The sequence below is a fragment of the Pristis pectinata genome, chromosome 8 (genome assembly GCF_009764475.1).
Source record: "Pristis pectinata isolate sPriPec2 chromosome 8, sPriPec2.1.pri, whole genome shotgun sequence".
Lineage (NCBI taxonomy): Eukaryota > Metazoa > Chordata > Chondrichthyes > Rhinopristiformes > Pristidae > Pristis > Pristis pectinata.
In genome coordinates, this window is record NC_067412.1 from 73,565,712 (window position 1) to 73,591,250 (window position 25,539).

At 41.4% G+C, this 25,539-nt stretch overlaps 1 protein-coding gene across 1 annotated transcript; it reads right to left on the reverse strand.

The window, feature by feature from the left end:
• Nucleotides 1–1,577: 1,577 nt before the first annotated feature.
• Nucleotides 1,578–25,310, reverse strand: LOC127573480 (centromere protein I-like). Its single transcript, XM_052021744.1, has 12 exons — nucleotides 25,160–25,310; nucleotides 21,607–21,732; nucleotides 21,162–21,280; nucleotides 20,438–20,545; nucleotides 19,475–19,523; nucleotides 16,865–16,911; nucleotides 12,724–12,813; nucleotides 6,470–6,592; nucleotides 6,108–6,257; nucleotides 3,567–3,686; nucleotides 2,952–3,043; nucleotides 1,578–1,691 (listed from the first exon to the last, which is right to left on the reverse strand). The coding sequence occupies exons 1-11, from the start codon at nucleotides 25,248–25,250 to the stop codon at nucleotides 2,984–2,986; spliced, it is 1,083 nt and encodes a 360-aa protein (XP_051877704.1). The 5' UTR covers nucleotides 25,251–25,310; the 3' UTR covers nucleotides 1,578–1,691; nucleotides 2,952–2,983.
• Between the last annotated feature and the right edge of the window lie 229 nt (nucleotides 25,311–25,539).

The window sequence follows — 25,539 nt, forward strand, 5'->3', positions numbered from 1 at the left end:
GCAAGTTTCAAGGGATCAAAACAAATTAATACTCAAGTCTTGTATATATTTTAATGAACACAGAGGTGCACACCAAATTGGAAGCAAGTTCATGTGGTGCCCACATTTAAAACAGATATATCAAAAAATACCAACATTCTTACTTCAGTGTCATGCAAATAATGCAAAATAAAATCACGACAAACAAAGATTGATGATCGAAAACATGAATTCCATACAAAATATCCTACTTAAAACTAAACATTTTCACAACACTGGTACTCTGCTTAGCACTACCCTGCAGATATGTTATAGTGCACTTGATCCTTCAGTTCAAACTCTGACCAGTTACAAACCAACTTGTACTAAGAAAAAATCCTCTTGGGCCGCAACCTACTGTTCCGGAAACTAAGTATGAGGAATTCGGCATAAACCCCTTCTACCACACTGCTGTGCTGATAATCTGGTGCAGATCTTTGGCCTCCCTGCTACTGTGCAGGGAACCAGGCTCAGACCCTTACCTCGCACACTGCTGCATGCTGCTGTGCCAGGAACATTGAACAAATCCCTACCTGCCACCAGTGCACCTGCAGCAATAAATTGGCTCAACTCTATGCAGAAAGGTTGACAGCAAAGGACAGGTATTGGGGGTCCAGGATGAACAGTATGGCCTCCCACCTCCGAGATATGAGACTCAGAGCTGCACCCTAGCTGGCATGGTCAATGTGGGCCGTTATTGGGAAATGGCAGCACCTGCTGGTCTCTCTTCACCTTCTGTTGGATGTGATGGAAGCTGCCGTCTCCCCTTTATTCATTTGGCTGTCCAGTTCTCTCCAAGCCAACTGCCAAAGCCAAAGACCATCATTGAGCTTGTAACCACAGAAAAATATCTTGGCCTGGGATAGTTACTGTGACCGATTGTGTTGATAGGTGCAGTTTTGAGCTGCACATCTCAGAGCCGAGTGATCACATAATGTGCCTGTGTTTGCCCAGGCTTGCCCAAGATCAGCCCCCGGAGGCAGCCTCTCCATACGTGACTTGTTGTGGAGAGGCCAGCAGAGGGAAGGGGTTCATGCCAGGTTCCCAGTGTAGCAGTACTGTCAGTAGTACATGTATTGCTATATAAAAAAAACCTTAGCACTGATTCCAATACCGTTCTTGCTCCTGGGAACATACCTTGAGTACTATGTGGCAGAAAGTTCAAGACCGCCTTAGTTCAACTTCAAAAACAATTCAGTTTTTCAGGGACACATGGTAAGCTTTTTAGGTACGTTAGATAGCCAAAGAAAAGCAATAGGAACCTGAATATATTACATAAAGAATAGAAATTCAGGGTTTGCAGTGAGGGCCTTGTAGTTTATAATTTACATTGACGACTTAGATTCAGAGACGTTATAATTGGAGTAATTTGCAGATGATAAACTAGGAGAGGCAGCTGAATCACAGGACAACTTGAGAACTGTATATTCTTGTGGCTGGGTAGAATAGTGGACTGTTGAAATTTAAAGTGACAAGTTTTAAAGTGAGTACAAAGAGGTTAAAAACAAAATGTGTGCCACTAGTTACAAGAAATATCACACAAAAATATGACAGCTACCTACCAGAACTTGGTGGAATCCAGGTGAGCAATGCAAAGATCTGAGAGCTACACCAAAAACTATCCCAAAGAGATAAGCTCTTGAATACAAAATCCCACAGCAGGAGAAACCTTCCTGAAAAAACAATTACATTTCAAGCTGTAAATCAAGTACCAACTACATACATTGGATGTCTCTCAATACATTCAAAAGAATTCTATTTTAACCAGGAAAAATTGTTATCTTCCCTTTCTTTTATTTTACACCATCTAATGACCGTCATATTATATCAAATATCAAGTGGAAGTCCATTCCCTGGAGCTACAGCCCGAAACCAAGCTAAATACACTTAATTAGACAGCAAATGTCACAACTTATAGTCAAATGGTAACATGCGTTGGAAAATTACTTCGCTGGTATCCCTGCATTCCACAAAAATTCAAAAACACCATGAACTGATATTTAGCTTGTCCTGTTATAAATCAATAGCATGGAACCTGCTGTTGCCAACCCAAAAGTGCCCTTTTTCTGCTTAACTGTCATGATATAATGAATACGAGGGCTGCTTGTGAACATTTCCTTCATTAACTGTGACAGACTGTTTCAGCAGCAGGTTTGATACTTTCAACCTTATATGTGGCAGAACTCAGATTTTTCCAATTTTTGGTCTAACTACCAGAAAGTTCAGTGCCCTATGTAGAAAGTTCATGTGAATATTCTGCCAGATGGAGAGAGGTGAGGGGATTATGGTTAATGGGAAAACAACATTCATTAGTCTAGGACATCTGTGAAAGGCTGTGCAAATAAAAAAGTACAGGTTACCCCTCAATTTAGAAATGTTCTATTCACAAATTGTCACTAATGCAGTTGAATTTTCTGGATAACATCCTTGATTTACAAGGTGTTTTTTTTAACTATGACAAGTGTTGCCTAATCCTTGCAATTAAGACAACCTTTTAAATTCCTATCAAATAAACATTAATCTTTGTTGATACAGCTGATAAAGGAGTGGGGTAAATTGGAGAAAGAGAGCAAAGGAGATGGGTGGGAAGGAAATTTATTCTAAATTTATCTGGTCTAAACTTAAGCTCTGGAATGCAACCAGAGTTTTTAACTAATGAAACTAATGGGGATTTTACAAATTTATCCTTAATGCAAGCTTATCCTGGAACATAACCTCTTCATTAATTGAGAGACACTTGTTTATGAAATAACCATCAACTACCAATACTCAGCTCTAAATACTTTCGTACTTTCAGACAAGTAACAATAGTCAAACAATGACAGAAAAGTTCCAAATTATCTTTCTTACTTTGCATACAGTTTTATAAAAGCAGATTCCTATTTTTAAGTTGCAGCTTGTAAAAATGTACTTGCTTGTAAAAATTTACTTACTTGTAAAAATTCCTGGGTTCTTATGATGATGTTTAAAAACTCCTTGAATTCCTCCTCTTTTTGCAAGGAGTCCCCTTTGCAGTCTGCAAACTCTAACCAAAAAGAGGAAACTTTAAACACAAATTTGCTTTGACAAGAAGCCCACAAAAAATGAAAAAAAGGGTTAAGTTTACCAATATATCAAAACTCCAACTATTCAACAGGAAACAATATTCTTGGTTAATAGTGGCCATCAAATGCTTAGTCAATAACTTTAGCATGGAGTTGACAGGACTAGAAACAGTAAAACGAATGAAGAGGAATTTAATTTTTTTCAAACAACTCTTACAAACATCAAAAATTTCAATATTTATAGGTAAAAGTTGTATATTATACTAAACTTCCAGAAATTCAGCTTGTTAGTAACGGGGACAAACGTACACTTGTCTCTCTCACTCTAGAGTGCCTATTTTATGTTTCATTGCTACTTTTTAAAGAGGCATCCTGGGAAAAGATATCAAAACAAAACCTTGCAATACTAGTATCCTTATTGTAATTCATTACTTGTAGACCGAGTGTTATGCATTTTATATTTTGCCCTCAAATATTACCATATAGAATCGGTCATTGACTCACCCTCCTGAAGAGTTTGAGCCAGCCAGAAATCCAGACGGAGGAATGCGAATCATCTTTTACCCAATTAATGTAATGAAGTAACAGAGAAGACCTCAGCACTGAACCCATCTGTGCAGGAAACTGAATAAATGGGGAAAAAAAAATCGTACAACTAACACAGATGAATAAGGTATCATTAGAACATGCAAGCCAATAACCAGCTCCCAAACATCGAATAAGTTCCAAGACTAACCACAGGCCATCCTGTTCATTAAATGTAAAAATTTTACTCTTTATGGAGTTGAGGGCACTATCTCGCACAATATTTGAATCTTGGTGTGTGCTGATAATTTAGCTGGAATGAACAAGAATGGCAATGGACTAGCATCAATATAGGTAAACCAGGGAGAAGAGAATAATCAGAATATTGACTTCGCTCTTCCTAACCAGAAACCAAAGACATCTGCTGAAATGGAAACATACTGTACATGAAGAACAGAATAACAATCATTCTGTTCCTTTGCTGGGTGGTACCCTGAAACTCAATTTCTGATTTGCATACAATATTTTAACAGAAGGCATCTGGTTAAGATAAAAAGTAACCAAATACTGGTTGTTAAAACTGTAACAGAACAATGGGTGAGTTTTTAAAGAGCAGATATATGGAGGGGAGGGGGTCACCTTGGTCCTTGCTTAAAGCTTTCTGTATACTTAAGAATACTAAGTGGGTAGTGAGAGGAGGGTGGCCTCCAGGAATAAAGACTGATCTGTGCATAGAAGCAGAAGACATGGCTGGAAAATTAAGAGAATGCTCTCAGTTGGACTTTACCAAGGAAGATGCTACCAAACATTTCAGTCGAAGAGGAGATTACAGAGAGAGAAGAATGAGGTAAGTATCAATTAAGATGGTACCAGAAAGGCTGACCATGATTAAACAAGACGCCAAATGGGATGTATTCAAAGTTGTCTATGGAGGTGGGCACAGATGGTGTCAAAGGACTTCCTGTAATCTTCTTATCCTCCCTGCAATCTTCTTATCCTCCCTGCATTCAGGGGGAGGTGCCAGAGCACCTGAAAATGGCAAGTGTAATACCTTTGCTCAAAAATGGTTTTAAGGACATGCCTATCAGCTACAGGCCAATCAGTTCAGCCTTTGGTCTATGAAAGCTTTTGGGGGCGGGGGGGGGGGGGGAAAGGAGAGGGGGGAAAAAAAAAATCAGGAAAAATATTAATCAAGAATCCAGTTGATTAAAAAAAGAGACAGCACAGGTTTATCAAAGATAAATCCTGTTTGACTAAGGTGATTGAATTTTTTGATGTGGTGGTGAGAAGAATGCTGAAGGAAATGCAGTCAATGATATATACATGGACCTTCAGAAGTCTTTTAATGAATTCCCACACAAAAGGTTCGTTAACAAAGGCTATGTAATTAAAGGGTAACTAGCAATGTGGCACAGAACAGAGACTATAGCAACTGGTTGATTTTGAGATTGGAAGATCGTAGTGAAATTCTTTCAGATTTGGATCATAGTGTCATTTCCCAGGAATGGTGCTGGGCCCTGCTTTTTTGTTTTATATAAATTACTTATACATGGCTGTGGTAAATAGTGAGGAAGATGGTAATAGATGCCATGAAGACACAGGTACATAGAATGGACAGACAGGTGGCAGATGAAATTTCAAAGTGATACACTGTCACAGAAAGAATAAAGAGCGACAACAGAAAGACTAAAAGGCTAAATTCTGAAGAATATGCTGAAGCAGAGATACCTATACAAGCATCTTTGAAATTAGAAGGTAGCACTGAGAAAATGGTTAGGAAAGCATGGGATCCAGCAATTCTTAAGAAAAAGCAGACAGTACAAAAGCTGAGAAGTTAAAATGAACTTGTAGAAAACAGTGCTAAAACAACTAGAACAATGCATCCAATTCTAGTTGCCACACTTTGGGAAAAATGAGAACATCAAAGAGGGTGTACAAAATATTTATTCAGATGTTTCCAGTTACAAAGGATTTCAGCTATACCAGAAAAGAAAAACTAGATTGTTCTCCTTGGTTAAGAAGAAATTAGATTGAGATATACAAGATCATGACTGGTGTTAATAAGGCAATGTGGGAAGTTGTTCCTCTTATTGCACAGGTTGAGGACCGAGATCACAGATTTAGTATGTTGTTGGGTAAAGGTCACAAGGAGGTATGATATGGAATTCGCTGCCTGTTGATGGTGATAGAAAGAAAATCAACCAACACCTCCAACAGAGAAATGGATAGGCACCTGAGAGAGAACAGTTTGCAAGGCAAGGGGTAAAAGAGGCAGGAAATGGAACTGATCTACTTGGAGCCATCACAGAATTGGTGGGCTGAATAGCCTTCTCCTGTGCCATAAACATTACAGGAGGATGCAGAATTGTTCAATATTGTACAACTGTAAAAAGCAATTGACACAAGTAGGAATAACTTTACTCAGTCATCCACTCTTCAGAGTTTAAAAATATTTAGTAAGTATTTAGTTGTATAAAGAATATTCCTAGCTCCATTGTTTCAAATACTTTCTTTCCTTACCTCAATCCAATCAAAGTTCTGCAGTAGTTGAGAGAATGTGGTTAACTGCTCCAAAGGAAAGGTTTTGCTCTGAATTAGGGAACGAGGCAGTTCAGTCATGTGTGCAGCACTGCTGATATTTGGGATAATTTCTTGATGCATCTTTCTCTTCTGCAAAAGTGGAGTTTAAGACTGAAGCCCATTCATGAACACCTCACAAGTCTACAACCCAATCATATCAGTATTTAATTTCATTACTTCACATCTCCTGTTACAATCACTTTATTCTCATCATTTCTACAAAACCAATTTGTTATCAAGACATTGGAATAAATTCAGTAAAAATGGAGTGCATTCAGTGACAATTCATGAAATTTACCTACCTTTTTCCGCATCGGAGGCTCTATTAAATTTACCAAACTTTGAGTTTCGGACAACTGCCTGTAACCATTGTTTTGGATCCTTTCAATGGCTTTCTTCCAGGGTGAACTAGATGCATTAAAATTCTGTATGGAAACAGGAACTTTATAGTTATATGATAAATTATTTTTGTAGTGCATCAATCCAAAGGTCAAATATATCATTAAAAGAGAGTCAAAATAAAACAAAACAGAAATACTTCAAATCCATACCTGTTCGCATGAATTAATGAAAAGAAAAATAACTAAAGACTTTGCTATTTGGCACCTAGATTTACATCCAGTCAAGACTGATGGGGCTATGTTCTATGCAACACTGCATAAGCAAAAGTGTTTCCTATACTAGTAAACATGCTATTAGAATAAAAGGATACAAGGTTAAATAACAAAACTTCCAATACAGTATATCATATGAACTATACAAAACTTACAGCCTCCAATAGCCAACTAAGGTGCATCTTATTACGCACAATGTGCTGTTGTATTCCAACTCAATACAGGTGACCCCTGTGTAATGGTAGCTCAGGTAATGGAAAGTTGCTCTAATAGAACTCAAATCACTACCAAAAAATCTGAGATTGAATTTTTATTACACAATCTTACAAAACTTACGCGGAAAGTAAGTAAATAAACAAAGTTTATTTTTTTTTCCCCCAACTTGCATTTCTTGACACACGCATGGTTTCATGTTACAGAAAATTATGGTACAGACTATCTTAATAGGAACACAACAACCGCCTCCCACCCCCGTAATGCGGCGGGTGGGGGAGGGGGGCAGGGTCACCTATAAGTGTCTTCATAATCCATATAAATGGCCTGTCATAACCCAAACTTCAAACTAAACATTTCAAAATATTTTACAAAATGAACACCTCTTTTATACGTCCTTGTCTCACTGAGCCAGAAAATAACAGGTTGTGAGGCATTTTTAGTTGTGATTAGAAATGTGTTTGGAAAACTTATAGTTATGATAGGTAGTTCAATTCAAACAAATTGGGGTATTGTAAGTACACATTATCAATCACAGCACTCAATGTGAAATATAGTATTTGAATACTAGTTTTGAAGTTCAGTTCAGTTCTGCTATAAGCAAGGCATTGTGCATGTGCTACTATTAGTGCATACAGCAGGGGACAAATTTCAATTGCGTAAACTTTATAGACAGACTAATTTAAAAGCAGAATAGTGCATGTGTGCCGAAATAACACAAAATGCTGGTCATACACAGCAGGTCAGGCAATCTGGACAGTGTGAGAGAGAGACAGAGAGAGAAACTGAGTAAATGCACAACACTAAATGTAAATAAGACACTAAATCCAATGCAGTTTGCTAATTCTATGTTTGATAAACTGCATTAATGTTTTAAAAATAGTACTTCAGGACAAATAATCCTTAAATAACATGCCAAATACTGTTTGAATATGGGCCAGTTTTGGTAATCTGGGAAAGTTAATAATGTAAGCGAGCGAACCGGCTCGGCGATCAGGTCGCGCGTCGTCAGAGCGGCGAGACCCAAGATGGCATTGGGCCTTCGTCTTCCCCGAAAGGTTTAATGACGTAGCGTATATGTCATTTCCGTTTTTGGTGAGCGGGAAGTCTGTCTTAAAAGGCCCGCGCAAGGCGGGAAAATAAACCAGTTCTTGTTCTGAAACCCATCGATTAGTGTCTTGTTTTCACATCGCAGTAGCAGCCGCTACATTGGTGACCCTGACGGTCCAAACGGATTTTGGACCCGCACAATGGACGACAAGGCAGCAGCCAATGGAGTGGCACTCAAGCTGCCCACCTTTTGGACGCTTCATCCCAGCATCTGGTTCAACCAGGCTGAAGCACAATTCCACCTTCGGCAGATCACCTCCGACTCCACAAAGTACTACCATGTGGTCAGCTCTCTGGACCAGGAGGCAGCTGCCCAGGTCGGAGACTTCATCCAGTCTCCTCCTCCAGAGGATAAGTACCCAGCTTTCAAAGAACTTCTGATTCAGACCTTCAGCCTCTCCCGTCACGAGCACGCCGCCTGCCTGCTTCATCTCGACGGCCTGGGGGACAGATCCCCATCTGCCCTAATGAATGAGATGCTGGCATTGGCTGAGGGACACAAGCCCTGCCTAATGTTCGAACAGGCCTTCCTCAAACAACTACCTGATGACATTCACCTGCTGTTGGCCGACGCCGATTTCAGCAACCCACGTGAGGTAGCTGCTGGGGCAGATGTCCTGTGGAAGGCCAAACGCGAGAGCGGTTCATCCGTCAGCCAAATCGCCAGGCCGTGAGACCAACGCCTGCCTAAACCAGTCCCAGCAACCGAGCGACCACACCCCAGAAACACAGACGACGACACTGGTGATCAGCTGTGTTTCTACCATCAGAGGTGGGGCATGGAGGCCTGTCAATGCTGCCCACCCTGCAAGTTTCAGGGAAATGCCAGGGCCGGCCACTGCCGACGGCTACGACGGCTGGCCGCCGACAAAGCCTCCTATTCATTCAGGACAAGCAGTCCGGGCAGCATTTCCTTGTCGATACTAGAGCAGAGGTCAGTATTTTGCCCTTGACCGGCCACGACACTCGTAGCAGGCAACAAGGTCCTGTACTCAGTGCCACAAGTGGCACAACGATACGGACTTTCGGTACCCGTACACTTCAATTACAATTCGGCGGCAGCCATTTTACCTGGACCTTTACCTTAACCCTTGCCACCATCGCCCGACCACTCCTAGGAGCCGATTTCCTTCGGGCCCACAACCTGTTAGTCAACCTGCGAGGGAAGCAGGTAGTCCACTCCAGAACTTTCCAAACCTACCCCCTGGGAGAAGCCAACCTACCAGCCCCTCGCTTGGACTCCATTTCCCTGTCCGGCAACGAGTTCACCAAGCTCCTAGCCGAGTTCCCATCAGTTTTGGCACCTCAGTTTACAAATTCTATGCCCAAACACGGGGTGCAGCACCACATCATTACCACAGGGCCACCCAGTCATGCCCGAGCACGACAACTACCTCCAGACAAGCTCCGCCTGGCAAAGGAAGAGTTCTGTTGCATGGAGGAGCTGGGGATCATTCGCAGGTCAGACAGGCCCTGGGCCTCCCCCTTGTACATGGTCCCAAAGCCACCGGTGGGTGGAGGCCCTGCGGTGACTACCGCAGGCTGAATGACGCCACCACCCTGGACCGCTACCCCATCCCTCACATCTAGGACTTCACAGTGAACCTACATGGGGCCCGCATCTTCTCCAAGGTGGCCCTCGTTCGAGGATACCACCAAGTCCCGGTCCACCCGGATGACGCCCCCAAAACTGCGATTATCACCCCATTCGGCCTCTTCGAGTTCCTTCGAATGCCATTTGGCCTTAAGAACGCCGCGCAGACTTTCCAGCGGCTGATGGACGCGGTAGGCCGAGACCCGGACCGTGTTCATTTACTTAGATGACATACTAATCACCAGCCGTGACCGCCAAGAACACCTTTCCCACCTCCGCCAACTGTATTCCCGTCTCCATGATTTCGGCCTCACGATCAACCCAGCCAAGTGCCAATTCGGACTTGACTCTATCGATTTCCCCGGCCACAAAATCACCAGCAACGGAGCAACACCCCTACCCGCCATTTTGCCCGTCCCAACATGTTCAAAGGTCTGCAGGAATTCCTGGGGATGATCAACTTTTACCATCGGTTCACCCCTGCAGCAGCCCATATCATGCGCCCTTTGTTCTCACTGATGTCTGGCAAGGGCAAGGACATTGCCTGGAACGACGGGGCTGCGGCTGCCTTCGTTAAGGCCAAGGACGCCCTGGCAGACACCACGATGCTTGTACACCCTAGGACAGACGTCCCAACCTCCCTCACGGTGGACGCATCCAACACCGCGGTTGGAGGAGTACTGGAACAACCAATCAAAGGCCGTTGGCAACCCTTGGCATTGTTCAGCAGCCACCTTAAACCACCCGAACTGAAATACAGCGCTTTTGATCGGGAACTTCTAGCGCTGTACCTGGCGGTCCAGCATTTCCGGTACTTTTTAGAAGGCAGGCCTTTCACTGCTTTCACTGACCATAAGCCTTTGTCCTTCGCCTTCTCCAAAGTCTCCGACCTTTGGTCAGCTCGTCAGCAGAGACATTTGTCCTACATTTCCGAATTCACAACGGATATCCAACATGTCTCCGGAAAGGATAATGTCGTTGCTGACGCACTTTCCAGACCGACCATCCACAGCCTGTCCCTGGGTGTAGACTACACAGCCCTAGCTGACGCACAGCAAGCTGACAATGAGCTGCCCAGCTACAGATTCGCAGTCTCGGGCCTGCAGCTCCGAGATTTCTTAGTCGGTCCAGGTCAGCAGACTCTCCTTTGCGACGTCGCAACAGGTCAACCCCGCCCAATAGTTCCTGCAGCCTGGCGGAAACGCATTTTCGACTCGATACATGGGTTGGCGCACCCGTCCATCAGATCAACTGCCCAACTGGTTGCCAGCAAGTTCGTCTGGCATGGCCTGTGCAAACAGGTCAGTGAGTGGGCCAGGACTTGTCCGCACTGCCAGACATCAAAAATCTAACGACACACCAAGGTCCTGCCACAGCAGTTCAAGCCTACCCGTAGAAGGTTCGACCACATCCACGTCGACCTCGTTGGTCCTCTGCCAGTTTCAGGAGGAGCCCGGTACCTCCTTACCATCGTGGACCGGTTCACAAGGTGGCCAGAGGCAACCCCTCTATCTGACATCACGACTCATTCCTGCACCCGGGCTCTGCTCACAACTTGGGTCTCACGTTTTGGTGTTCCGGCCCACATCACTTCAGACAGGGGCACCCAGTTTACCTCCAGCCTCTGGTCTGCATTAGCGAACATGCTGGGGACGCAGCTGCACACCACCATGGCCTACCACCCTCAATCAAACGGGTTAGTGGAACGTTTCCACCGCCATCTAAAAACAGCCTTGATGGCCCGCCTCAAGGGTCCTAACTGGGTCAACGAACTGCCTTGGGTCCTGCTCGGCATACACACTGCCCCCAGGGAAGACCTCCATGCTTCGTCAGCTGAACTCATGTAAGGGGCGCCCCTGGTTGTCCCAGGGGATTTCATACCCGCCCTTCAGGACCAAGAGGAACAACCCACAGCAGTCCTGCAAAGACTGCGCAAGAGGCTTGGCAACTTGGCACTGATTCCCACTTCACGGCATGGTCAAGCCCCAGCCTGTGAGCCCAAGGAGCTACAAGACTAAGTTCGTTTTCATTCGCAGGGGCACACCCTGGGCACTGTTGCAATAACCATACGAGGGGCTGTTCCGGGTCACCAGGAATAATGGGTCCACCTTTATTTTGGACATTGGAGGCAAGGAAGCGGTCTTCAAAATGGACCGCCTCAAACCGGCTCATTTAGATCTACAACAACCGGTCGAGGTTCCAGCATTGCGACGCAGAGGCCGACCTCCTAAGCAACGGCTCACACAGCCCACGGACCTTGGGGACCGTATCGCTGGTTTTTCGGGGGGGGGGGGAGGCGTGGTTTGTGTAGCGACTCACCGTCCGAGCAAGTGAACTGGCTCGGCGGTCAGGTCGCGCGTTGTCGGAGCGGCGAGGTCCAAGATGGCGTTGGGCCTTCGTCTTCCCCAAGTGACAGGGAGAACCCGCGTGTGGGAAAGGTTTGATGACGTAGCATATACGTCATTTCCATTTTCGGTGGTCAGGAACAGTCTCTCTTAAAAGGCCCGCGCAAGGCGGGAAAATAAACCAGTTCTTGTTCTGAAACCCAGCGACTAGTGTCTTGTTTTCACATCACAGTAGCAGCTGCTACAATAACGCTGATTCACAGCACATTTGTTCTGCAGATGCAAATAAAATCTAACTTCATATAATTGTGAAATAGCCTCAGAGAAAGTTTTTAAAATATCAATTCAAGCAATGTTCTCTTAATTATTTCTGGATCATAGAAAAACAAAGGATATAAACACAATATGTTGCTGTTTAATGATTTCTCAAATCCCATATTTCTTACCCAGAGATCCAACTGGCTGTCCATATACAAATTTGAATGAACCAAGTAAAAATTTAAAAAAACATCCTCCTCCCCACCCTCACTGAAGTGCAATTTTTAATAATGGTCAAGACAGCAGCCAATTATCTATAATTACCTCAAAAAGACAAATTTGCGCAAAGGAGTAAAAGCACTAATAGCCCAGACAGAATGGTACCAAATATTTTTAAATTTAAATTATACAGGAGGACTTACTTTGGGTTTTCCAGATAGCGTCAAAGAAACATATTCAGGTGCATGGATTTTGTACAACAAGAGAAGGGCCACCAAATGTGTCTGCATTCCCTGTAAAAGAGATCATATCTGTATACACAGAGCAGCTTACTAATAAAACCAAAAAATACAGGCTCAGTAGTTTTTTTTATATAATTTCAACTATCTTCCTTCATTCTGATAATTAAAACACCAACAACAGGTCATTTAACCACTTCAACCAATTCTTCCATTCCGTTTGATCCTGACTGCCACGTACCTTGTCTCTTCTCACTTTTATTCCAGATCTTTTGATACTCTTACCCAATGATTTATGGTCTTCTAGGTAGAGTCCCATGATCATTTCAAAACAATATTTCCCAATTTTGCTCCTAAACAGTTAACTCTAATTATATTCAGTCTCTTCTTCTGGATTCTAAAGAGACAATAAATTTCTGCATCCACTTTGAGATCTTTAAATCATTGCTGGATTGAACAATCTCCAGATCTCTGAACTCAAGGGTATATAAACTACCACAATGTCAAAGGACCTTGTGATTTAACCAATTAAACCTTGGTATCATTTTACAGAATCTGTATCGTATCTGCCCTGAGCAGATAGTACTTTACTAAGATTCACCGACCAAAATTCAACATGGTTTTCCAGATTTGGTTTGACCAAGGCTCAATACGTTCGAATTCCCTAGAGATAAAGGCCAACATTCTGTTAGTCATTGTGGTTACTCTTTGCGATTTGAATAGTTAAATCTGTTGGTTATCTACCATTCCAGAATTTGAAGTATTGTAGAAGTTATGTTGCTTTTATAATCAATAAAGGATAATAGTGCAGAGGGAACAGATAGTAATAATTTCAGGAATCTAGTATCATCAAGTGGTATCCGAGGAAACATATTACAGATCTAAGGTAAGATTTCACCCACTGTATTCCAAAAATGGATCTCAGTCCAAACTCAAGAACACTATCTTTCATCCTGTGGCATCTCTATAAAATTACTGATTTCGCAACTAGAGATTCTTTGGTATCGTGGACCCACAATCAGCAAACTTAATTAAGGTCGCCACATAACATCTTTAGAGCCAAGTGATGGAGAAGTGCTGTCTACATTTGAACACAGAATTCATGGATTCTGTATTGTCATCGCCTCATCCACAAGATCATCTAATCTACTTTAGTGTATCCACCAATGTTAAATGTTGAAGCCATTTTGGTATATTGGGAAGCACAAATGTTACTTAGCATGGTACCCAAAGACAGTTTATTCTTTACCGAAGGATACATGACCTCTTCTTTGATTAAGACAAAAATACTCTCTATGCTGAAAATTTGAAATAAAGGGCAGAAGATGCTGCAAGTCCTAAACAAATCAGCACCCTATCTGGAGAAAAAGTGAAAACAAATACTTCAACAACTAAGCTGGAAACAATCACCAGACCTTGCAGCAAATGACAACAAAATCTTTTGGCTTTCACCATCACTCCTCCATAAAACAGACACGATTTCCCAGATTTACACCCATACGTAGCTCAGCACAAAATCCCAAACTTATGGTCAATGATCCAGCAAAATTTCACAGGCTGCAGCATTTGCAACTTTCACCAGTCCAATCAAGCTGCAATCAGTTTTACAACTTGTAAACCTGTCCCAATACAGAACATCTTTAAATTTCATGCTTAGTTATACGAACTTAAATAGTTTTAATTGCAAACCAAAGTATAATTATTGTTTAGCAAGATGTCTGGCCTAAAACAGTTACATCTGTATATTGTAATCTTTTTTTTTATTATTTTAAGTACAAGTGATTTAAAAATGCTTATTTTCCAACTTTCTACTCTAATCTGATCTGAAGGACTATGCTCAAATTCTCATTTCATACTTTGTCTAATTATTTATCCTAGCTTCCTGTGCGACTTCTTATTTTTCAGCTTTTGGACACCATGGTTCTCTTCGCATTGAACCCTGGCTACTGGAGACATTGGGCAAGGGCAAGTCCTCTGCCAACACAATATCTTTGTAGGGAATTTCAGAGTCAGCAGGAATTATCACCCTTTTATTGCAAAATTCTGGACTATTATTTCTCTCTCTCCTTTCCCCCAATGTTCCCTCCCACCCCCAAATGTTGTCAGATCTGTTGATCATGCATTTTCTGCTTATATTCCATTCTCCTGTTGATTGGTCCATTGAAATAGCATGTTAATACAACAATTAAAATTGGCATTGATTTAAGAGCATAAATAGTAGAAATAGGATTGGACCAAATACACTTTGAACTTGATCAGCCACACAATGCAATCATGCCTGTTTCTCAACCTGCTCCCCTTATCTTTCAATTCAGTTTGTTCAAAAATCTATCAATGTCATCCTTTAATATACTCAACAAGTGAGGATATAGTCCTCTGGAATGGAGAATACCCAAGATTCTGTGAAAAAAAAATTATCATTCTTACTCCTAAATAACAGGCTCTCTATCCTGAAACTATGCCTCCTAGCTCCAGAATCACCAGAGAAAAAAAAACTTTTGTGTACTAGTCCAAGGGTCCATAAATGTGGTAGCATGGACAGATAAGTAGTGGAGAAGGCAGACAGGATACTTGTCTTCATTAACCAGACCACAGAATAAAAGAGAAGGGATATGAAAGTACAATTTTATAAAACATTGGTTAGACCACAGCTGGAAGATTGTTTCATTCAATTCTGGACACCACACAATAGGAAGGACATGACTGCACCAAAGAGGGTGAAGAGGAAATCTACCAGGGATGTTGCCTAGGATGGAGAGTTTCTGTTATGATGAGACTGGAGAGGCTGAATTTGTTAACTTGCAGTGAAGGACCTGATAGAGTTATACAAAACTACTAGGGGGATTATTAGGGTAAATAGTAGGAAACTTTTCCCCATTGCCAAAACCAAAAGGCAGAGGTATAGGATATGCCTTAGGAGGTTCAGAGGGGATCAGAGGAAGATTTTTTTTCCACCTGGAGTGCAATTGAAATTGGAAAACACAGCCTGAGGGAGTGGTGGATGCAAACTCATAACATTTAATTATCTAGATGAGCACTTCAATGGCCAAGGCATAGAAGGCTCCAGACTTTCAGATTAGTATAAATGGATTCTTGATGGTTGGCATGGACATGGTGGGCTAAAGAGCCTGTTTCTGTGTTATATGACTCTATAAAAACAGTTTCTCAATTAAGCTCTTATTCTGCTCCTACTCTCTTCTCACGATATTTTACTTGCTCATTTATGGAATTAATTTGGCAAAAATGCACAGCATGGAATTCAACATAAGCTTGCTCCTCCTCGGGTACATAAACAAATACAGCATATTGCACCAAAACCTTGAACAGTTACAGTAAGACTTCCTTACTGGTGTACTCCAACCTACTGTAATAAAAGACAACACACTGGTTTTCTACTCGCATCTTGATAACTTTGGTTATTCCACAGGCTTCCAGATTTCAGGAAGCAGCAATTCTATAACCTCTTCTCAGAAATTACTATTCAACTTTCATGTTGTTAAATCTACACTGCATCCCTTCCAGAATCAATATATACTTAAGGTGTGTTCCCCAAAAATATCCACTGCACTCAGGTATGGTCTAATCAGATTTTTGTATTGTTATCTTAAAACCCAGGACACCTGGGTCTTTGACTTCTGATAAAAAAGAGAACATTCCATTACTTGTTGATAATTTTCTGTACATAATTTACTATGACATTCTAATGATACAAATAAATTACCCCTAAATATCTTTGAACCTCCAGTTCTTCTAGCTTTATACCAATTGGACAGTTCTATCCTTTTTAATGCACAAGTTCACCTTTGGCAACACTGAAATTGATTTGTCATGGCTGCTATCAGTACCTTTGTGATTTTAGCATGCAGAAATGCTGAACATTTATCTTGGGAAGCTGTTAGGGCCCCCAGCTAAGCTTTTATATTCCAACACAAGAACAACTGATCTTATTTTTTGTTTTTTTCCCCCAAAGCATTAGCAAACTCATCAAAATTTTAGCTGAAGTTACTGGCTACATCATATCTGCTGTTGGATGCCAATGACAGTACATACTGAATGAAGCATTATACCACTAGAAATGGACAAATCAAAATGATTTTGGACTTACCATTTTGGACTGTAGATCTATTAGCTTCTTAACTCTGAATCGTTTAACTAAGAAATGGTAAGAAAGCACAAGGTATGAGATGAAAATATCTGTGGAGGCCAGCTCATTGAGTATATTTATATTTAAAGTGGAGGTTAATAGGTTCTTGATTAGTAAGGGTGCCAAAGGTTACAGGGAGAAGGCGGAGGAATGGGGTTGAGAGGGAAAAATAAATCAGCTATGATCGAATGGCAGAGCAGACTCGAAGGGCTGAATGACCTAATTCTGCTCCTAAGTCTTATGGTCTCATGAAAATATGGCCTCTCCAAAAAAAAAAATTCTTCCTTTTGTTTCATATCTCACTGAGGAGCATTTTGTATATTTTTCTGTGTTACGGGTCTTTTACAACTGCACTTTCATGAAACTTGACACTTTGATGGTCAAGTTGCAAACTGTAATTTGCAGCATGAAGAAACAGATGTAAAAGATCGAGGAGTTTATCAAAAGTAAACCATCCAAAATTGGCTTGTGTTTTCTCAAGCAACACAACCACAAACCAAAATCAAATGCAATGTCATATGACTACCATATTTGATCATGGCTATCTCAAGGTATTATAGGACAAGTATTTCCATTATGCCTGTCTAGCAACCTTAAGTATGGGCAGTGACTGACCACCACTAGCTGTGCAAGTCTAACCTATGGTTTTAATAAGAGACAACAAAACAATTTCTTATTCTGTAATGATTGACCTTTACTTGAATTTACAGATTACGATAACTCAAATCGCCAATATCCACCAATTACAATCTTAACTGCATGTACTTTGCCATCCAGGTGGTTTGGTCCATCAACAATCCAGTTATATTTGCCTACTGATGACAACCATATCAGACCAGATCACCCCTCTCTGACTGTACTATCTGTTGTTTTCCGGTAACTGACCAAGTCACCCTTGCCTAACTACCAAGCCTCAGTAGCAGAGAGGACTTTTTAAGGCCAAACTCTGCAGGCCATTATTAGCTTCATCCCCACCACATCCCTGCTTCCCCTTCGTTCTCCTGTTGAAGTTCACACTATTCCCAATGCCCACCTTTTAGCTGAAGCTCCAAATACTGTATGTTAAATCTCCAGATCCCTTGGCCTCAAGTACTGAAAAGATCTGCTCGGACTACATTATCCTGTTTGTGTCTCAGCCTCACATTTGTCTCACTGCAACTAAATAGATCACAGAGCTATAATTAAAGAGATGAGAGATAAGATATCTTTATTAGTCACGTATACATCAAAACACAGTGAAATGCATCTTTCGCGTAGTGTTCTGGGGGCAGCCCGCAAGTGTCACCACGCTTCCGGCGCCAACATAGTATGCCCACAACTTCCTAACCTGTACATCTTTGGAATGTGGGAGGAAACCGGAGCACCCAGAGGAAACCCACGCAGACACGGGGAGAAAGTACAAGCTCCTTACAGTGGCCGGTATTGAACCCGGGTCGCTGGCGCTGTAAAGTGTACGCTAACCGCTACACTACTGTGCCTGCCCTTCATATTATGACATGCACTGTGTGAATTTGCATGTCTTTATACATGTAACTGTTTTTACTTTATCACTTTCATTTCTTTGCACCACATGTTATAAATTCAATGAATTAGTTGATTTAATGAGCCAATCCATTGCCTTGAAGGAACATTCTCTGATGCTTGACCATTATAAGAAGAAGAGAAATACAAGCGATCCCTGCATTACGGAGGGGGGGGGGGGGGGGTGTGGGGGCAAAGTGTTCCATTCCTAGAAAATAACCAGTCTCACAACTTCCTATAATGCAAAGCCTTGTCAGCTGCACAAGCATTAGAAACACAAGTTGAAAAATAAATTTTTGCTTCTTTATTTTACTCCCCCCCACCCCCCCCAACAAATTCTGTAAGAGCGAAGTTTATTCCTTATCTCAATTTTTTGGGTAGTGAGAATTCTGCAAGGGCAAATTTCCTTAACCAAAACAGCCATAACGTGGGGGTCGCCTGTATCCCAGCATTTTGAATGGCTGATGAATGAGTTCACTTCAGCGACAATTTGAGCAACATCATTTCCAAATGCTTTTTCAGAGATCAATCCAGACTTGGTGGAGCCAAGGTTGTTACTTTTCAACTCAGCTTTGAACTGCAGAAAATGCTGACGAGTTCCTTCAAAAAAAAGTTCAGTACAAACCACTTAGCTTCCTCACTGCGCGATGGGATTTTAACTATGGTCAATTTATTTTTGTATATGCATGAAAGCCCCAAAAATGTCTTTATAATACACTTGTCTGAGCCAATAATATAGGCTTAGTTAAACATGTCCTTGCTGTAAGCTTAGCAACAGCATAAAACCAATCATATTCTGCAACAGGCAACAAGAAAACTTCACATCTGTACTGAATAAACTGGCTGGAACACCTCCCTCATGACAAATGAAGAATTGTGGCATTGGTCAAATCTACTGATTGGAATTATATTTTTAAACTTGGAACACTGAACAAATTCCAAGTGCAATTTGATTCTCAAGATACTGAACGCCATGGCATTTATGATACACAACCATAGCACTGCGAAATACAACTGTGCCAAATCAGTAGAGCTGTGGTCAATACTTACCATTTTCCTTTTTTGTCAACAGGTACAATAGGTGACATATGTAGGGGCACTGGAAAGAATAAAATCTCATTTAATTCACAATTCTTATAAATATCAAAAAGATAAAATCTAGCATTTTTTTTTAAACATAAAACACCTTCAAAACATTAGTTCTAAATTTTTTTTTTTAAACATACTAGTATAGATTGCAGATAATTTGTCCATTCTCAACCATTAGATGGCACATTACAAGCAAACTCCATTGCTTCCAAAAATGCTTCATCATGAATATGCTTTTCATTTAATAAAGAGAATTATAACTGGCTCTTTATTTAACTATATCTCTTGCAATTAGAAGGTTGAGGAGAAATTTAACTGAGGTGTTTAAACTTTTAAAGGAATTTAAGGGAGTTAGATACAAAGGAAGTATATTCAAAGAAGAGACCATTCCCATGTTACAGAAGGGCCATTTTGGAATGAAATTAGGAAGCACTTCTCTCTCCTCCCCACCCCCAACACACACACACACACACCCAAAAGGTGGATTCACAAAACTATGAACATGAAGCCAAGGGAAATTTTCAAGACTGACAAAGATGCTCCTTTATGGATGAGAGCCATAGAGTTTTTCCTGTTAAAATAGGGCATTAATGAAATTGAGGTATAAATCAGCAAAACTCCCTCAGACTTGAGGGGATGAACAACGTCTATGTGTTTCTACACTGTGGTTCTTCCTATTCTTGGTGGTATCCTGCATTTTAGGTCATGGACTTTCATGAAGTATTGACATTTTAAAGTTAAAAAAAGCCCAGTCACCACAATACAAGTTCCACAGTTAAGATTAAGTTTCTGCATTTAGGTAACCGTACTTAGCATTTCACCCATTACTAAGCTACAGATCCACTTTCCCTCCTCATCATTCGGTAAGAACAATCTATTATGGCACATAATTTACCTAATAGGAAATTCTGAAGTATTTCTTACCAGTTTGTCATTCTGAAGGTAGTAGAAAATTATACCATACAATGAATGTAAATGTTCCTTTGAGTTCAACAGATCAAACACAGCTAATAGCCATTTGATAAATAGCACCTGAAGAGCAGAAAAATAAATTTTTCATCAACATTGTTTAACTTGTATGTCAATTCCATGCAGTCTTCCCTACAAGCTTGGATACATATCAACCCTCTGGTAAAGTCCCACTGTTACACCAACTATGATGAACAACTTCGATGCCCTGCTCTACAATATTTTTTTTGAATTGAACCTTCTGAACACACATCGAAAAACAATTTGGTAAAACTGAGACTTTATATTCTGCATCCAAGTCTGGTTGCCTTCTGACAAAACTTGCCCAAAGTAAAACAGAGATACAATTGATAGGAAATCTTCTCCATATTTGGTTCACTTACAAATCTGTTCTAAATCACCTGGACTATTTTGAATTCCAGGGAAAAACTAAAAGTTTAATTTGTTTTCGTGCTTCTCATTGCAAACTAACAATCATCAATGGAAACACATGAATGAGTAATGGTTTGAAAACACTGTTGAAATATAAATGTAATCTAAATGAAATTCCCCAAAGAATTGTATGAAATTCACTGAACTATGAAGTAAGCATCCACTGTGGTTCAGATGCAGGCCTGGACTTCAACTGTGTCTTAAATCAGGCATCAGTCCCCTGTTCTGCACAGCCATTCTGACCAACCTGGATATTGATGCTAGGTTTCCTTGTACACATCCAGGAAATGGCTTTAGTCACTGCATTTTCAGGAACTACCAAGGCAGGAATAAGGCATTTCAAGATACGTGTATTAAGCCTGTCAACTGTAAAAGAAAGCATATCATCAAGGCTTCAGTACCAAAACGAAAATATTTAGTTGCAAGAGAAAAATGTGAGAATATGTGAAAATATTTTGCACTTTACCATCTAAAAGTCCAATTTGGAACTGCTGTTTGTTCAAGTACACCATAGGTGGTGTCATTCAAATCTTTGTTATTTAACAAAACAAGCTTACTTGGAGGTTTCCACGACAGCATTAAATTAATATTTAAAGAAAAGCAAATTCCTATGTACTCTTCTATATCATGCTTTTTGTTTCCCATTAAAATTTTATTTTGTACAATAACTTTACATCATTAAGATTATTTACCTAGTCTGGCACTCATAGCCACATCCAGAAGTGCCTCAATCACATCTGGTAGCAAGCCCTTCTCAAAAGCAATGCCTTCAATTGTCTCCAGATGAAGATTTCCTTCTGGTGGATTTTTCTCCTTTACTGAACCAAAATAAAAAGTACAATTAATGTGATTTCTGGTGCACACTTAAACCTGATCCCATCTCACTCAGCCTCTGCACACTTATAATATACATCTTGGGAGGGAATCATGAATGAGAAATCACGTTAATTTTTCCACTCCTTGACTCAGAAGTGTCATGCAGGCAGAACCAATTGTAGATTCCACCTGCTAGAACATGTGGTACAGCAGGACAACCCAAATGAAAACAAGGGAACTAGGGAACCACAATACATCAGCTGTAACATAATACTAAAGTTCCTTAAGTGCAGTTTCCTGGCATTGCAATCTTCTACCATATCAAAAACAATTAAGGTACTACAACCAAAAGGCATCGTTCATAAGAAATAGAAACACGAGTAAGCCATTGAACCCCTCATGCCTGCTCGGCCATTTAGTAAGATCATGGCTGCGTGTCACTTCAACCTCACACAACCTTATACCTTTACCCTCATTCTAGACACCTCCATCATAACAAAAATATTCCTACTATCTGCCCTATCTATCGCTATCCCCCTCATAATTTACATACATCTATTAGGTCACCCTCTGCTTCTATCACTGCAGAGAAAACAAACCCAGCTTATCCAGTCTCATTACTGAAATGCTCCAATCCAGGCAATGGTGAATCTCCTATGCACCCTCTCCAGCACAATAACACCTTTCTTACAGTGTGGTGACCAGAATTGTACACAATACTCCAGGTGTGAACTAACCAATGTTTTATAAAATTGTAACTTGACATCCTTGCTCTTACATTCAATGCCACGGCTGATGAAGGTAAGCACCCCATATGCCTTCTTCACCACCCAGTGCTGCCACCTTCTAATTTAAAATACATTTTCCTTCTTTTCCAGTTCTGATTAAAAGTCATTGATCTGAAACATTAACTCTGCTTCACTCCAAACAGATGCAAGCATTGATTTTTAGTAAAGACACTGTTACGAACCAGCAACAAAAGAAACACTCCGAGTCATGTGATAAGTGTTTAAAACTACTTTATTAATAACTACTTATGATAATAAGAAAAATAAAAGTAAAAATGTTAGAATGTTAGAAGTAAAAATGTTAAATCTTAAACATTAACCCCAAAATCTAAACTCGTAGTGTGTGTGTGGCAAATTCCCAAACTCCACGTCCAGGAATGGTTCTTAAAGTTCCGTTCAGCAAGTCGTAAGGTGAAATGTGATCAAATCAAAACCACTGTTGACTGAAGACAAAACGTAGATGTAGAGAGAAAATAGAGAGTAATTACAAAATCCAAATGTTCCACTTTGGAACCCAAATGACACCTCAGTGTCTACTCAGTAGTGACTATTCCACCACATCTTCCTCACCCTGAAAGGCTCTCAAATCATGGCCATCCACACAAATACCTATTTCCTTCTACAGGTCAACAACAAAGTGAACTCCTCTGCTTTGTTCCAAAGTATCTGCCACCCCAAAAGGAATCCAAGATGTGGCCGTTCACACAAATATCTGTTTCCCTCTACAGGTTAACGACAAAGTGGACTCCACTGGATTACTCCAAAAATCCATACGTGGATTGTAGTGACAGACACAGTTATTGTTTTTCATCCATTGATAGAGACTAGCAGGCTGGTCTCGCTCTCTCTCTCCTTCAGACTGACTCCGACTGACTGCTTCAAAAATGTCATTACGTCCTTTATCTTCTGTTGACGTAAGCACGCCACACACACACACCACTATGCTCTATCTTAAAGGGACATTCACCAATAGTAACCTAGTCCGTAACACCATCATTATCCTCCAAATACATATCCACATCTCCCTATTCAAGACCCAAAAATTTCAGCATTTACCAGCACATCACTCTGACTAAACAATTTCACCCACCTAACCAGAATTCATCATCCTACCTAATTTGTCACTTCTACTGATTATGGTTGTCACCGCCAATGGTCTTCCTCAGCAGTACATTTTACAGCATTGTTCTGTAAGGGTTTTATTTAAATCAGAATCAAAAATGACACTACTGTAAATTGTCTTGCCCTTAAGATTAAAGAATACCTATCCATTCTAACAAACTCTTTCAATCATTTCAACTATCAGCTCAGGTATAAAATTCCTTGTGCTTTGGAATCATCTTGCATTTTCTTTCATGAAGCCTTTGCATGTCCCATACACCACACCCATCCATCTTTTATTATTCGTTACCTTTATCACCCTTTTAACCAGAACCATCACCTGTGTCATTCAATCGATTGTAATCTCCATACAAACCCTGATACCCTCCCCTACAATTTTCTCTACAATTTGAAATTTACCATCAACTTTTCTCAGTTCCTCAGTTTGAAACATTATCCATTTCTCTTCACAGAACTAATGCAGGACCCAACATTTTCTGTATTGACAGATGCTGCCTGGATTGGAGAGTATGGATTATGAGGAGAGACTAAGGGAGCTAGGGCTTTACTCTTTGGAGAGAAGGAGGATGAGAGGAGACATGATAGAGGAATACAAAATATTAAGAGGAATAGATAGAGTAGACAGCCAGCGCCTCTTTCCAAGGGCACCAATGCTCAATACAAGAGGGCATGGCTTTAAAGTAATGGGTGGGAAGTTCAAGGGAGATATCAGAGGGAGGTTTTTCACCCACAGAGCGGTTGGTGCATGGAATGCACTGCCTGGGGCAGTGGTGGAGGCAGATACGTTGGTCAAGTTCAAGAGATTGTTAGATAAGCATATGGAGGAATTTAAAATAGGGGGATATGTGGGAGGAAGGGGTTAGATAGTCTTAGGCGTGGTTTAAAGGTCAGCACAACATGGTGGGCCAAAAGGGCCTTATTGTGCTGTATTGTTTTATGGACATTATAATTCACTGCATATTTTAGCTCTTCCCCCAAGGATTCTACACTGTCTTTTTGATCACCTTCAAAAGGAACAATTTCTTTAAACCAACTGAGGCAGGATCGTGACCCAAAACGGTGACAATTCCTTTCCTCCCACAGACGCTGCTCAACCAGCTGAGTTCCTCCAGCAGATTGTTTGTTGCTCCAGACTCCAGCATCTACAGTCTCTTGTCTCTACATGTCTCCAGCATCTCAGTTTCCACTATACAAATTTGCAACTTATGCTGACGACCACTGTTGGGCACTTCCATCAGACCATCCTCACCAAGTACCCAGGTACTCCTTAAGATCAAATTCAAGACTCAAGACCCAAGACCCTGACTTCACCCAGCCTACCTTAGTATCCTCTGTAACTCCACATCCTCATACCCTGCTCGCTCTTCTCTCCATTTGCTTCACTCAACTATCCTTTACGTGTTCGATCACTGCCAGGCTTTGGGGAAAAAGGGCAACCCCGCATAGTGAGGCTTGCCCACTTCAATCCGGCATTAAGGTACTTGAAGCGGAACGGGATGCGGTCACCTGTCATGCTTACCGGTGATAAAGTACTCGACCGCTTCCTGCAGCGACTCCGAGTCGCCGCCGACCTCCCTGAGACGAACACTCGGCCCTCGGCCCCGCTCCATTCCGATGAAAAAGACCGGGGCGCATTCAAATCAGCGCGCGCGCACCGCCGGCCGTTGGCGCCTGCGCAGAGCAGCGAGGAGGAGCGGCGCTAACGTTCGATGTTCGCAGCCAACGGGCTCGGAGCATGCGCATTGGGAATGCGGGCGACCGTGGAAAGAAGCCAATGGGAGGGCTTAAAGGGGATGCCGCCGGTCATCAGTGGAGGCGGCAGCTGAAAGAAGGAAGCCGAGGAAGAAGCTAAATACATGTTCGTATTCGATCCATCAGTTTCTCCAGTTAAGGGCGTCC